The sequence below is a fragment of the Hypanus sabinus genome, chromosome 13, assembly GCF_030144855.1.
Source record: "Hypanus sabinus isolate sHypSab1 chromosome 13, sHypSab1.hap1, whole genome shotgun sequence".
Lineage (NCBI taxonomy): Eukaryota > Metazoa > Chordata > Chondrichthyes > Myliobatiformes > Dasyatidae > Hypanus > Hypanus sabinus.
The window spans coordinates 66,967,029-66,979,945 of record NC_082718.1 but is presented as its reverse complement, the minus strand read 5'-3'; the positions used below and the strand labels follow the sequence as shown (position 1 = coordinate 66,979,945).

General features: G+C 39.0%; 1 protein-coding gene across 1 annotated transcript in view; it reads right to left on the bottom strand.

The window, feature by feature from the left end:
• Positions 1–12,917, bottom strand: part of LOC132403373 (dynein axonemal heavy chain 3-like) — a 990,878-nt gene that overhangs the window by 110,349 nt on the left and 867,612 nt on the right. Inside the window, exons 61-62 of the mRNA XM_059986790.1 lie at positions 12,764–12,889; positions 11,281–11,458 (exon numbers count right to left, since the gene is read on the bottom strand). Coding sequence (XP_059842773.1) covers positions 11,281–11,458; positions 12,764–12,889 — 304 coding nt within the window. The remainder of the gene's footprint in view (positions 1–11,280; positions 11,459–12,763; positions 12,890–12,917) is intronic.

The window sequence follows — 12,917 nt, the reverse complement described above, 5'->3', positions numbered from 1 at the left end:
CAAGGCAGGGACTGGGTATTGATAGTGAATGATCAGCCATGATCTCAGAATGGCAGTGCAGACTCGAGGGGCCAAATGGTCTACTTCTGCACCTATTGTCTATTACCGGAAGTCCAAGAAATTGATGTTCATGTCATCAGGTTTGAGGCTACCCAGACGGAATATAAGGTGTTGTTCCTCCAACCTGAGTGTGGCCTCATCGCAACCGCAGATTGACATGGAGTGACATATCAGAATGGGAATGGGAAGTGGAATTAAAATGGGAGGCCACTGGGAAATCCTGCTTCCTCTTGCGGACAGTGCGTAGGTGCTCGGTGAAGCAACCTTTCAATCTACGTTGGGTCTCATCGATATACAGGAGGCCACACTGGGAGCACCAGACACAGCATAACAGACGCACAGGTGAAGTGTCGCCTCACATGGAAGGACTGTTTGGGCCCTTGAATGGTAGTGAGGGGGGAGGTGTAGGGGCAGGTGTGTTGTTATTGCACTTGTTACCATAAAATAGTTAACACTGTCTTCTAACTGTTCTCCCACCGAAAAGTCAGTCACCTGCTCATTTCCCAACAGCATGTCCAACATGTCCTCATCTCCAGCTGGATAATCTACAAACTGAAGAAACTCTCTTAGGTACTCCTAATAAACTCCTCCAATGTACTAGGGAGATCCTAATCTGTATTAGGGAAGTTGAAATCACCTACACCAACAATCCTGTTTTAGCACCTCTTCCAAAGCCTGCCTGCTCTCTGTTCCTCAATGGCCAGTGGCTATAAAATAAACACCATCATGGTGATAGCACCTTACTTATTTTTGAATTCCACCTACATAGACTCAGAGGACAAGCCCTTCTTAGTGGATATCCCTTCTTGGTGCAGATGCGATATTGTCTCTGATTAATAATGTACACTCCCCACCTCCACTTGTCTTTACTAAACACCAAAACCCTGTACATTAAACTTTAATCCTGTATTTCTCTCAATTAGTCTCTGTAATGGTCACAATATCAGAGTTCCATGTACTGATCCATGCTCTGCATTCATCACCTTTACCCACTAGCATTAAAATCAACACTCTACAATCCCTCCATGTTCATCACCTTTACCATTAGCATTCAAATCAACACTCTACAATCCCTCCATGTTCATCACCTTTACCCACTAGCATTAAAATCAACACTCTACAATCCCTCCATGTTCTTCACCTTTACCCACTAGCATTAAAATCAACACTCTACAATCCCTCCATGTTCATCACCTTTACCCACTAGCATTAAAATCAATACTCTACAATCCCTCCATGTTCATCACCTTTACCCACTAGCATTAAAATCAACACTCTACAATCCCTCCATGTTCATCACCTTTACCCACTAGCATTAAAATCAACACTCTACAATCCCTCCATGTTCATCACCTTTACCCACTAGCATTAAAATCAACACTCTACAATCCCTCCATGTTCATCACCTTTACCACTAGCATTACAATCAACACTCTACAATCCCTCCATGTTCATCACCTTTACCCACTAGCATTAAAATCAACACTCTACAATCCCTCCATGTTCATCACCTTTACCCACTAGCATTAAAATCAACACTCTACAATCCCTCCATGTTCTTTTTAAATCTTTTTATTAGTTTTAAACAAACATAAATGAAACATGAATACAAAATGTTTGAGAGTACATAATTAATAGTTTAAATAGACATTCAGATATGTAATAATAAAAATATATAACCTCTCAAACCCAGAACATTAATGAACAAAGAAGTAAAAAGAGAAAAAAAAAGAAAAACCCCCAAAAAAAGAGAGAAAAAAAAGCAAAAAAAAAACCTCACCAACATGGGCCACTGAATCATATTAAGTACACATACAGTAGTGCCAATAACTCCAAACCTCCATCCAATTAATTAAGGATAATATAAGTAAGGATTAGGAAAAGACAATTCAACTCATGTGAAAATGTTGAATAAAAGGTCTCCAAGTTTCTTCAAATTTAACTGAAGGATCAAAAACCACACTTCTAATTTTTTCTAAACTCAAACAAGAAATAGTTTGAGAAAACCACTGAAATATAGTTGGAGGATTAATTTCTTTCCAATTCAATAAAATAGATCTTCTAGCCATTAATGTAACAAATGTAATCATTCGTTGAGATGAAGTGGATAAATGATTATTATCCGTCATTGGCAAACCAAAAATTGCAGTAAGAGGATGCGGTTGGAAATTAATATTTAAAACTCGAAATAATACTGAAAATATCTTTCCAATAATTTTCTAAACAAGGACAAGACCAGAACATATGAGTCAATGAAGCAACATCAGAATGACATCTATCGCAGGTTGAGTTAAGATGAGAATAAAATCGAGCCAGTTTATCCTTAGACACATGAGCTCTATGTACAACCTTAAATTGTATTAGGGCATGTTTAGCACAAATAGAGGACGAATTTACCAATAATAAAATTTTTTCCCATTGCTCAGTAGATATAGAACAATGCAACTCTTCTTGCCATTCCTTCTTAATTTTTTCTGATACATCTAACTGTAAATTCATGATCATCTTATAAATGATGGCTACTAAACCCTTTTGATAAGGATTAAGGGCTAAAATTCTATCTGTAATGTCCAATGGGCATTCTTTCGAAAAAGACTGTAACTCATTATATAAAAAATTTCTAACTTGCAAATATCTAAAAAAATGGGTTTTAGGTAAATTATATTTATTAGATAGCTGTTCAAAGGACATAATGTTATCATCCAGAAACAGATCACGAAAACATGTTATACCTTTTGTTTTCCATAAAAGAAAAGCTTGATCCATAGATGAAGGCCAAAAAAAAAATTAGATATTATAGGACATGATAAAATAAATTTATTCAAACCAAAAAATTTACAAAATTGAAACCAAATTCGTAATGTATATCTGACTATAGGATTAGTTATCTGTTTATTCAATTTGAATAAAGAAAAAGGAAGTGAAGATCCTAAGATTGAAATCAGTGAAAAGTCTTGCACTGATTTACATTCCAAATTTACCCATTGTGGGCAAGTAGCTATAGTCCATTCTTGTGTCCAAAATATTAAATACCGTATATTGACTGCCCAATAGTAAAATCTTAAGTTTGGTAAAGCCAAGCCGCCCTCCTTCTTAGGCTTCTGTAAATATTTTTTTACCCAATCTAAGATTTTTGTTCTGCCACAAGTAAGAAGATATTTTAGAGTCAATAGTATCAAAAAAAGCTTTAGGAATAAAAATTGGTAATGCTTGAAATAAATATAAGAATTTAGGTAGTATCATCATCTTAATAGCATTAACTCTACCAACCAATGACAAAGATAGTGGGGACCACCTAATAGCAAGTTGCTTAATTTGATCAATTAAAGGTAAAAAGTTAACCTTAAATAAATCTTAATGTTTTTTTAGTAATTTTAATATCTAGGTAAGTAAAATAATCTGTAACAATTTTATATGGTAAATGTTTATAAATTGGAACTTGCATATTTAATGGAAATAGTTCACTCTTGTTAAAATTCAATTTATAACCAGAAAAATTACTAAATTGAGCAAGCAAAGACGAAATAGCAGGGATAGATCTTTCAGGGTCAGATATATATATAATAACAAATCATCGGCGTACAATGATACTTTATACGTCCTCTCCCCATGGGTAATACCCAGAAAATTAGGTGATTCACGAATAGCTGTAGCCAACAGTTCTAAAGCAACGTCAAATAGTAAAGGACTTAAAGGGCAACCTTGCCTTGTACCACGAAATAGCTGAAAAAAAGGGGATCTTTGATTATTGGTAAAAACCGAAGCTAAAGGTTTATGGTATATTAATTTAATCCATGATATAAGTTTTGAACTAAAATTAAATTGTTGCATTGTAGTAAATAAATATGGCCATTCAATTCTGTCAAATGCTTTTTCAGCATCTAAAGAAATAACACATTCTGGTATTTTAGATGAAGAAGTATAAATAATATTAATTAATTTTCTAATGTTGAAAGATGAATAGCGATTTTTAATAAATCCAGTCTGATCTTCAGAAATAATTCGAGGTAATATATTTTCTAATCTAATAGCCAAAATTTTACTGAAAATCTTAAAATCCATATTTAATAAGGATATAGGCTGATAGGATGCACATTCAGTAGGGTCTTTACCTTTTTTTAAGAATTAAAGAAATAGAAGCTTCATAAAAAGATTGTGGTAATTTACCTACAGTTAATGCATCTTTAAAAATTTTACAAAGCCAAGGAGAAAGTATAGGAGAAAAAGATTTAAAAAATTCTACAGGAAAACCATCTGGACCAGAAACTTTACCAGAATTCATTAAAAAAATAGCCTTTTCTATTTCAGACTCAGTAATAGGTGTATCTAAAATTACGTTATCCTCAACAGTTACTTTTGGAATATTCAATTTCCTTAAAAATTCATTTATTATAGAAGAGTCCTTAGTGAATTCTGATTGATATAAAGAGTTATAAAAATCTTGAAAGGCTCTATTTATCTCTTTGTGGTCGATCGTCAGAGTACCATCTTGTTTACGAATTCTAGTAATCTGTCATTTATCCAAAACAATTTTCAATTGATTAGCCAATAATTTACCAGACTTATCTCCATGCATATAGAATTGAGTTTTTGATTTAATTAACTGACTTTCAATCGAAGAGGATAATAATAAACTATGTTCCATTTGAAGTTCCACTCTTTCTTTATAAAGTTCTTTACTAGGGGTCATTGAATAAATCTTATCAATTGCTTTGATTTTATCAACTAATGTTAATATTTTAGAATTAGTTCATTTCCTAACTCCAGCAGAGTATGAAATAATCTGTCCATGAATATATGCTTTAAAAGTATCCCACAAAACTCCACTAGAGATCTCTGCTGTAGAATTTGTTGAGAAAAACAAATCAATTTGTTGTTTAATAAAGTTAACAAAGTCTAAATCCTGCAATAAAACAGGATTAAACCTCCAAAATTTAGCATTGATATATGAATCCGTTATTTTAATAGATAACTTCAGAGGTGCATGATCAGATATGGTAATACAGTCATATTTACAATCAGTAACATCTGTGAGTAAATGGTGATCAATGAAATCAATTCTTGAGTAATTATGATAAACATGGGAAAAGTATGAAATCTCTTTGTCATTAGGGTGTAGAAAACGCCAAATTTCACAAATAGCTGAATCAATCATAAAAGAGTTAATAAGAGAAGTCGATTTATTCGGAAGAGTTTGTGTAGGCTTGGATCTATCCATTACAGGGTTTAAACAACAGTTGAAATCCCCACCCATTATCAGTCTATATTGATTCAGATTAGGAAAGGATGTAAATAAGCATTTAAAAAATTCAGTACAACCAGTATTTGGAGCATAAACGTTAACTAAAACAACTTTTTGATTAAAAAGTAGACCAGTAATAAGCAAAAATCTACCTTGTGGATCTGAAATTGTTTCATGATGTATAAAAGAAGTTGATCGGTCTATAAAAATAGAAACACCTCTTACTTTGGCTTGCAAATTTGCATGATACTGTTGGCCCTTCCAAAACCTAAAAAAACATTGACTATCCACCTTCCTTACATGAGTCTCCTGCACAAAAATAACATTGGCATTCATTCTATGGAATACTTTGAATATTTTTTTCCGTTTGAGTGGATGATTTAAACCATCAGTATTCCAAGAAACAAAATTAATAATCCTATCCATATTGACAATATTTATTACAGTTAACACATAAATTTAAAAAAAAAGTGAACTCATGAGCCCGGAAGAAGGAAGTGAGTTCAAGGAGAAACCGGAAGTCACGGCACTGCAACCATCTTTGTAGTTTCATATAGGCACATGAAATAAAACTATGCAAAAAGCAAGCAAAAAGAGAAAAAAGAAAAAGAAAAATTCCCCTCCCCCCACCCTCGAAACCCCAGGAAAATAGCCAAAAAGAGGCAAGCAGGCAATAGACAATAGACAATAGGTGCAGAAGTAGACCATTCGGCCCCTCGAATCTGCACTGCCATTCTGAGATCATGGCTGATCATTCACTATCAATACCCAGTCCCTGCCTTGTCCCCATATCCCTTGATTCCCCTATCCATCAGATATCTATCCAGCTCCTTCTTGAAAGCATCCAGAGAATTGGCCTCCACCGTCTTCCGAGGCAGTGCATTCCACACCTCCACAACTCTCTGGGAGAAGAAGTTTTTCCTCAACTCTGTTTTAAATAACTGACCTCTTATTCTCAATCCATGCCCTCTGGTACTGGACTCTCCCAACATCTGGAACATATTTCCTGCCTCAATCCTATCAAATCCTTTAATTATCTTAAATGTTTCAATCAGAACCCCTCTCAATCTCCTCAATTCCAGTGTGTACAAGCCCAATCTCTCCAATCTCTCTGCATAAGACAGCCCTGCCATCCCAGGAATCAACCTAGTGAATCTATGCTGCACTTCCTCAATTGCCAGAATGTCCTTCCTTAAACCCGGAGACCAAAACTGTACACAATATTCCAGGTGTGGTCTCAACAGGGCCCTGTACAAATGCAAAGGGACATCTTTGCTCTTGTACTCAATTCCTCTTGTAATAAAGGCCAACATTCCATTTGCCCTCTTCACTGCCTGTTGCACTTGCTCATTCATCATCATTGACTGATGAACTAGGACTCCTAGGTCTCTTTGCATTTCTCCCTTACCTAACTCTACACCGTTCAGACAATAGTCTGCCCTCTTGTTCCTGCTTCCAAAGTGGATAACTTCACATTTATTCACATTGAATGACATCTGCCAAGTATCTGCCCACTCACCCAGCCTATCCAAGTCTCCCTGTATTCTCCTAACGTCCTCTTCGCATGTCACACTGCCACCCAGTTTAGTATAGTCAGCAAACATGCTGATATAGTTTTCAATGCCCTCATCTAAGTCATTGACATAAATCGTAAAGAGCTGTGGTCCCAATACAGAGCCCTGTGGTACCCCACTAGTCACCTCCAGCCAGTCCGAGAAACACCCAATCACTGCTACCCTTTGCTTTCTATCTGCCAACCAGTTTCCTATCCATGTTGAAACCCTGCCCCCAATGCCATGAGCTCTGATTTTACTCACCAATCTCCTATGTGGCACCTTATCGAATGCCTTCTGAAAATCTAGGTACACTACATCCACTGGCTTACCCTCATCTAACATCCTTGTTACACCCTCAAAAAACTCCAACAGATTAGTCAAGCATGATTTGCCCTTGGTAAATCCATGCTGGCTCGGCCTAATCCTATTACTGCCATTAAGATATGCCACTATTTCGTCCTTAATAATGGACTCAAGCATCTTCCCCACGACTGACATTAGGCTAACAGGGCGATAGTTCTCCGTTTTCTCCTTCCCTCCCTTCTTGAAAAGTGGGATAACATTAGCCACTCTCCAATCTTCAGGAACTGATCCTGAATCTAAAGAACATTGGAAAATGATTACCAATGCATCCGCAATTTCCTGAGCCACCTCTTTTAGAACCCTCGGATGCAGACCATCTGGACCTGGGGATTTATTAGCCTTCAGTCCTATCAGTCTACTCATCACAGTTTCTTTCCTAATGTCAATCTGTTTCAATTCCTCTGATATCTTATGACCCTGGCCCATCCATACATCTGGGAGATTGCTTGAGTCCTCCCTGGTGAAGACAGATCTAAAGTACGCATTAAATTCTGTTGCCATTTCCCTGTTTCCCATAACAATTTCTCTCAATTCATTCTTCAAGGGGCCAACATTGTTCTTAACTATCTTCTTTCTCTTCACATAGCTAAAAAAGCTTTTGCTATCCCCTTTTATATTCCTGGCTAGACTGAGCTCATACCTAATTTTTTTCTCTCCGTATTGCTTTTTTAGTTAAGATCTGCTGTTCCTTAAAACTTTCCTAATAATCTGTATTCCCACTCATCTTAGCCCTGTCATACTTCTTTTTCTTTAATGCTATACAATCACTGACTTCCTTTGTCAACCACTGTGGCCCCTCCCCCCTCTTTGAATCCTTCCTTCTCATTGGAATGAACTGCTTTTGCATCTTTTGTATTATGCCCAAGAATATCTGCCACTGCTGATCCACTGTCTTTCCTGCCAGGGCATCCGCCCATTTAACTTTGGCCAGCTCTTCCCTCATGGCTCCGTAGTCTCCTTTATTTAATTGCAACACTGACACCTCTGATCTGCCCTTTTCCCTCTCAAATTGTAGATAAAAACTTACCATGTTATGATCACTACTTCCTAATGGCTCCTTTACTTCAAGATCACTTATCAATTCCTGTTCATTACACATCACCAAGTCCAAAATAGCCTCATTCCTGGTTAGCTCAAGCACAAGCTGTTCCAAAAATACATCCCTTAGACACTCCACAAACTCCCTATCCTGGGGTCCAGCACCTACCTGATTCTTCCAGTTCACCTGCATATTGAAATCTCCCATAACGACTGCATTACCTTTAGCACATGCCAATGTTAACTCCCTAATCAACTTGTACCCAATTTCCACGCTACTGTTTGGGGGCCTAACTAGATTAGATTTGGCAATCTAATACTAAAATTACCCCCGTGTCTCAGGACGGCAACTCAGACAAAAAAAAAAGAAAAAAAATACAAACAACCCATATTATAAGAAAGGGTTAATATAACAAAAGTTAGAATATAAAATTGGTATTATATATATATAACAAAAGGGTGAAAAAATTAAATTGATAAAACTCATAAATAAATACTACTAAATTAGTATTTTAAATGAGAGTTTAAAACTTTCAAATTCATCAAAACGGATATGACGTTCCAAACACTAGAGTCTGTCGGGAAGAAGAAACTCCATTTTATTATTATTTTTTTAAATATAAATATAAATGTTAAAAATATAAAAAAGCTTATACAAACTTAAAAAAAGGAACCCTAATCAGTTATTTTCAAGGTTAATAGATTAATAAAATATAAAAAAATAATAAAATTAGAATAAACCAAAAAAAAGAGAACTTTTACAATATATAAAAAATACATGTCTGCCATACCTAAAAAAAACCATCATTCTGTAAGAGATTGAAATTTATAGACTAATTATTACATTAGTCAATCCGATAGAGTGTCATTGTTCCAAAAAACTTTGAGCGTCCGCTGGTGTTTTAAACAGCCGAACAGTTCCGTTTCCAGAAGTACCTCTCAGATGTGTTGGAAATAACAGCGCTTGCTTGTAGCCTTCCTGGTGAAATTTTACATAACCGGTCTAAAAGCCATTCTTGCCCTTAAAACTTCAGGGCTATAATCTTCCAAAATACGAAATTTAAATTCTTGAAAGTTAATCATACCCTTTTTCCGAGCCGCTCGAATCAAACGCTCTTTGATATGAGGGTAATGGATCTGGAGAATTACATGTCGTGGTTTATCTGAATCAGAATGATAGTGAGAGATACGGTGCGCACGATCGATTATTGGAGGAGAGTCCAGAACTTCTGAACCAAAGACATCCATTAGAAGTTTAGAAAAGAAAGCGGTAAGATCACCGCTCTCAAATTTTTCTGGAATCCCAATTAGCCGAAGATTTTGTCTTCGAGAGCGATTTTCAAGATCAGTAATTTTAGATTTATTATGATCCATCTGTTGAGAAGTCGAAGCTTGCTCTTGTTGCAAAGTTTCAATAATATGATCTTTCTTGCGAGTGGCTTCTTCAAGTACCAAGATACTTGCTTGTTGTTTTTGTAGTTCCAGTGAAAGAGTTTTAAGTTCTCCTTCGAATGATTTTAAACGCTCATCAAACGCAAAAAGCAGTTCGGTAATTTTTCTCTCCAGACCCGCAAATTTATCTTCTATAAGCTTTACAATAGTTTCTAAAGTTATCGGTTCTTTCGTCTGTTTCGATTCTTTTACTTTAGACATTTCAATGAGTTGAAAATAGATCGTGTAGTTAAAAAGAAAAATTCTGTATGTTTAAACCCCTTTAGAATAAGTATAAAAAGATCATTTAAGAGGTGTTTTTAGGTTAAAAAGACGTAAAAGGTTTGGAGCAAAGCCGAAAGCGGTTTACTCCATAAGCTCCATCTTGAGACCTCCAATCCCTCCATGTTCATCACCTTTACCACTAGCATTAAAATCAACACTCTACAATCCCTCCATGTTCATCACCTTTACCCACTAGCATTAAAATCAACACTCTACAATCCCTCCATGTTCATCACCTTTACCCACTAGCATTAAAATCAACACTCTACAATCCCTCCATGTTCATCACCTTTACCCACTAGCATTAAAATCAACACTCTACAATCCCTCCATTGCAATGCATCTCTACCTTGCCTCTGACTGATCCTCCTTACAAACTCACTGGTCACAGGATTACCTTGCTATCTCTTGCTCCATGCAATTTCTGACCTTGTTCCCATTTGACCCAGCATCAACTTCAAGCTCCCATCTGCCTCTCTGCTACTTTGAATGCCAACCCCTCTAGTTTAATAACACAAGGGATTCTGCTGATACTGGAAATTTTGAGCAACACACACAAAATGCTGGAGGAACTCAACAAGTCAGGTAGCATCTATAGAAGGGAACTAACAGTTGACATCTTGGGCCAAGACCCTTCATTAAGACTGGAAACAAAGGGACCAGAAGCCAGAATAAGTTGGGGGGGGGAGGGGAAGGAGTACAAGCTACAGGTAATAGATGAAACCAGGTGAGGGGGAAGATGGGTGGATGAGGGAGGAGGAATGATTGTGAGAAGCTGGGAGGTGAGAGGTGAAAGAAATAAAGGGCTGAGGAAGAAGGAATCTGACAGGTGAGGATAGTGGACCATGGAAGAAAGGAGAGGGACAACCGGAAGGATATGATAGACATGTGACAAGAAGAGAAAGGAATGGAAAGAGAGAGAAAAGGGAGGGGGAGAAATTACCAGAAGTTAGAGAAATCAACATTGATGTCATCAGGTTGGAGGCTACATAGATGGAATAGCCCCATCATGGCAGAAGAGGAGGCCAAAGACAGACATGTTAGAAGGGCAATGGGAAGTCCAATTGAAATGTGTGGCCACTGGGAGATCCTGCCTTTTGGAGATGGAGCACAGATGCTCAGTGAAGCAGTTTCCCAATCTGTGTCATGTTTCACACCAGGAACACTAGATTCTGGCAGACCTGTCACCTCACCTGGAAGGCCTGTTTGGGGCACTGAATGGTGGTGAGAAAGATGATTTCGGGCTATGTATAATCCTGTGTGTAGGGCTAAGGAGGACATCTGATGGACAGAGCTTCTCCCTACCTTGCTCATCGGCAAATTTGAGCAGCAGGGCCATGGGATCAGCCCCTGCAGACAGGATGAAGATGAGTGGGGTGCAGTGACTGGAGTTCCGGTAACTGTGCTCTAGGTCGAAGGTAGGGGGCTCGATGTATTCGCTCCCCATCATCTCAACGATGAACTGCTCGATGGCAGGAATCACCTGGGGGAAGAGACATGATCAGTCACTGGTCGTAGTGAAAGACCACATCTTAAACACTGCACACATCCCAGACACAGCACGCAGTCTGAATATGGCACACGTCCTGAAAGTGGAACACAGCCTGGTCACTGCACACTGCCTGGACACAGCACATTACCTGCATGTCATTCTACCCTGACCTGGGTATACATTATTGTACCCGAATTGTCACTGGGTCTAAACTCTGGAACTGCCTCTCCAACAGTGCAGTGTGTCATTTACTGTAGGGATGTGGGCATAAAGGACTGAAGACCAAAAACCAGGGTGTGTGGAAGGATGGAAACGGGAGGGGATTCTGATTGACAGTGTAGTTGAGCTGGGATTTGTTATGCATGAGGCTTATGGTGGGTTGGAATTTTCATGGGTGGGATTTGTGTTGGACAGGATGAGGTGAGTACAGCCTCTGGTCAGTGGGTCCACTGAACATAGCTGATCCTGTTTGGGGCTTTATCACAGAGGGGGACTGTGTGGGGAGAGTTCTTTGAAGGCAGAACTTTTAGCATGTGTCTTGGTGTGGGTGTGGATCACTGTGGGCAGAGCTTGGTGTGGGTGTGGATCACTGTGGGAGAGGATCACTGTGGGCAGAGCTTGGTGTGGGTGGGGATCACTGTGGGCAGAGCTTGGTGTGGGTGGGGATCACTGTGGGCAGAGCTTGGTGTGGGTGGGGTTCACTGTGGGCAGGGCTTAGTGTAGGGGAAGCATGGTGTGGCTCAGGCTTGCCATGTCTGAAGAAAGATTCCGTTTGTTACAGGGAGGCTGACTGGGAGAACCAGTGTCAAGTTGGTTTCAGTCAGCTCAAAGGTCTGTGGTGAGCAGGCACAAACACATGTTGTTTATTGAAGAGACATGGAGGTGGATAGCTGGCCAGTGTTCAAGGTCGATTTGTTGGTGGGGTGGGATGAGTGGGAACACTCTGCTGTATGGGGTCAACTTTGGGCCAGTGTGTACCTGTGTGGCCTCATGACTGACCATGGAAGAAGACAGTGTTCTCAGACCAGGGTCTTTTCCCTGGCTGGGGCCCATTCCCTGACCGGGGCCCATTCTCTGACCGGGGCCCATTCTCTGACCAGGGCTCATTCTCTGACCAGGGCTCATTCTGTGGCTGGGAGCCCATTCTCTTACCAGGCCCTGTTCTCTGACTAGGGTCTATTTCCGGACTGGGGCTCATTCCCTGACCGGGGCCCGTTCTCTGGCTAGGGTCTGTGTTCTGAGCTCAGTGATGTGACACTGCTGTTCTTATCAAACCCGCTCACACGCGGAACCAACCTTGTCTGGCCGGATGCAGCGGAGCACCAGCAGGGTCTGGAAGTGGCTCAGGAGTTTGTCCCAGGGATCAGGGAAAGGCATTTTCTCAGGCTGAGGTGCATCATACATCTTCTTCCATTCGGAGAGCTAAACATATTGAATGGGCTCTGTTAGT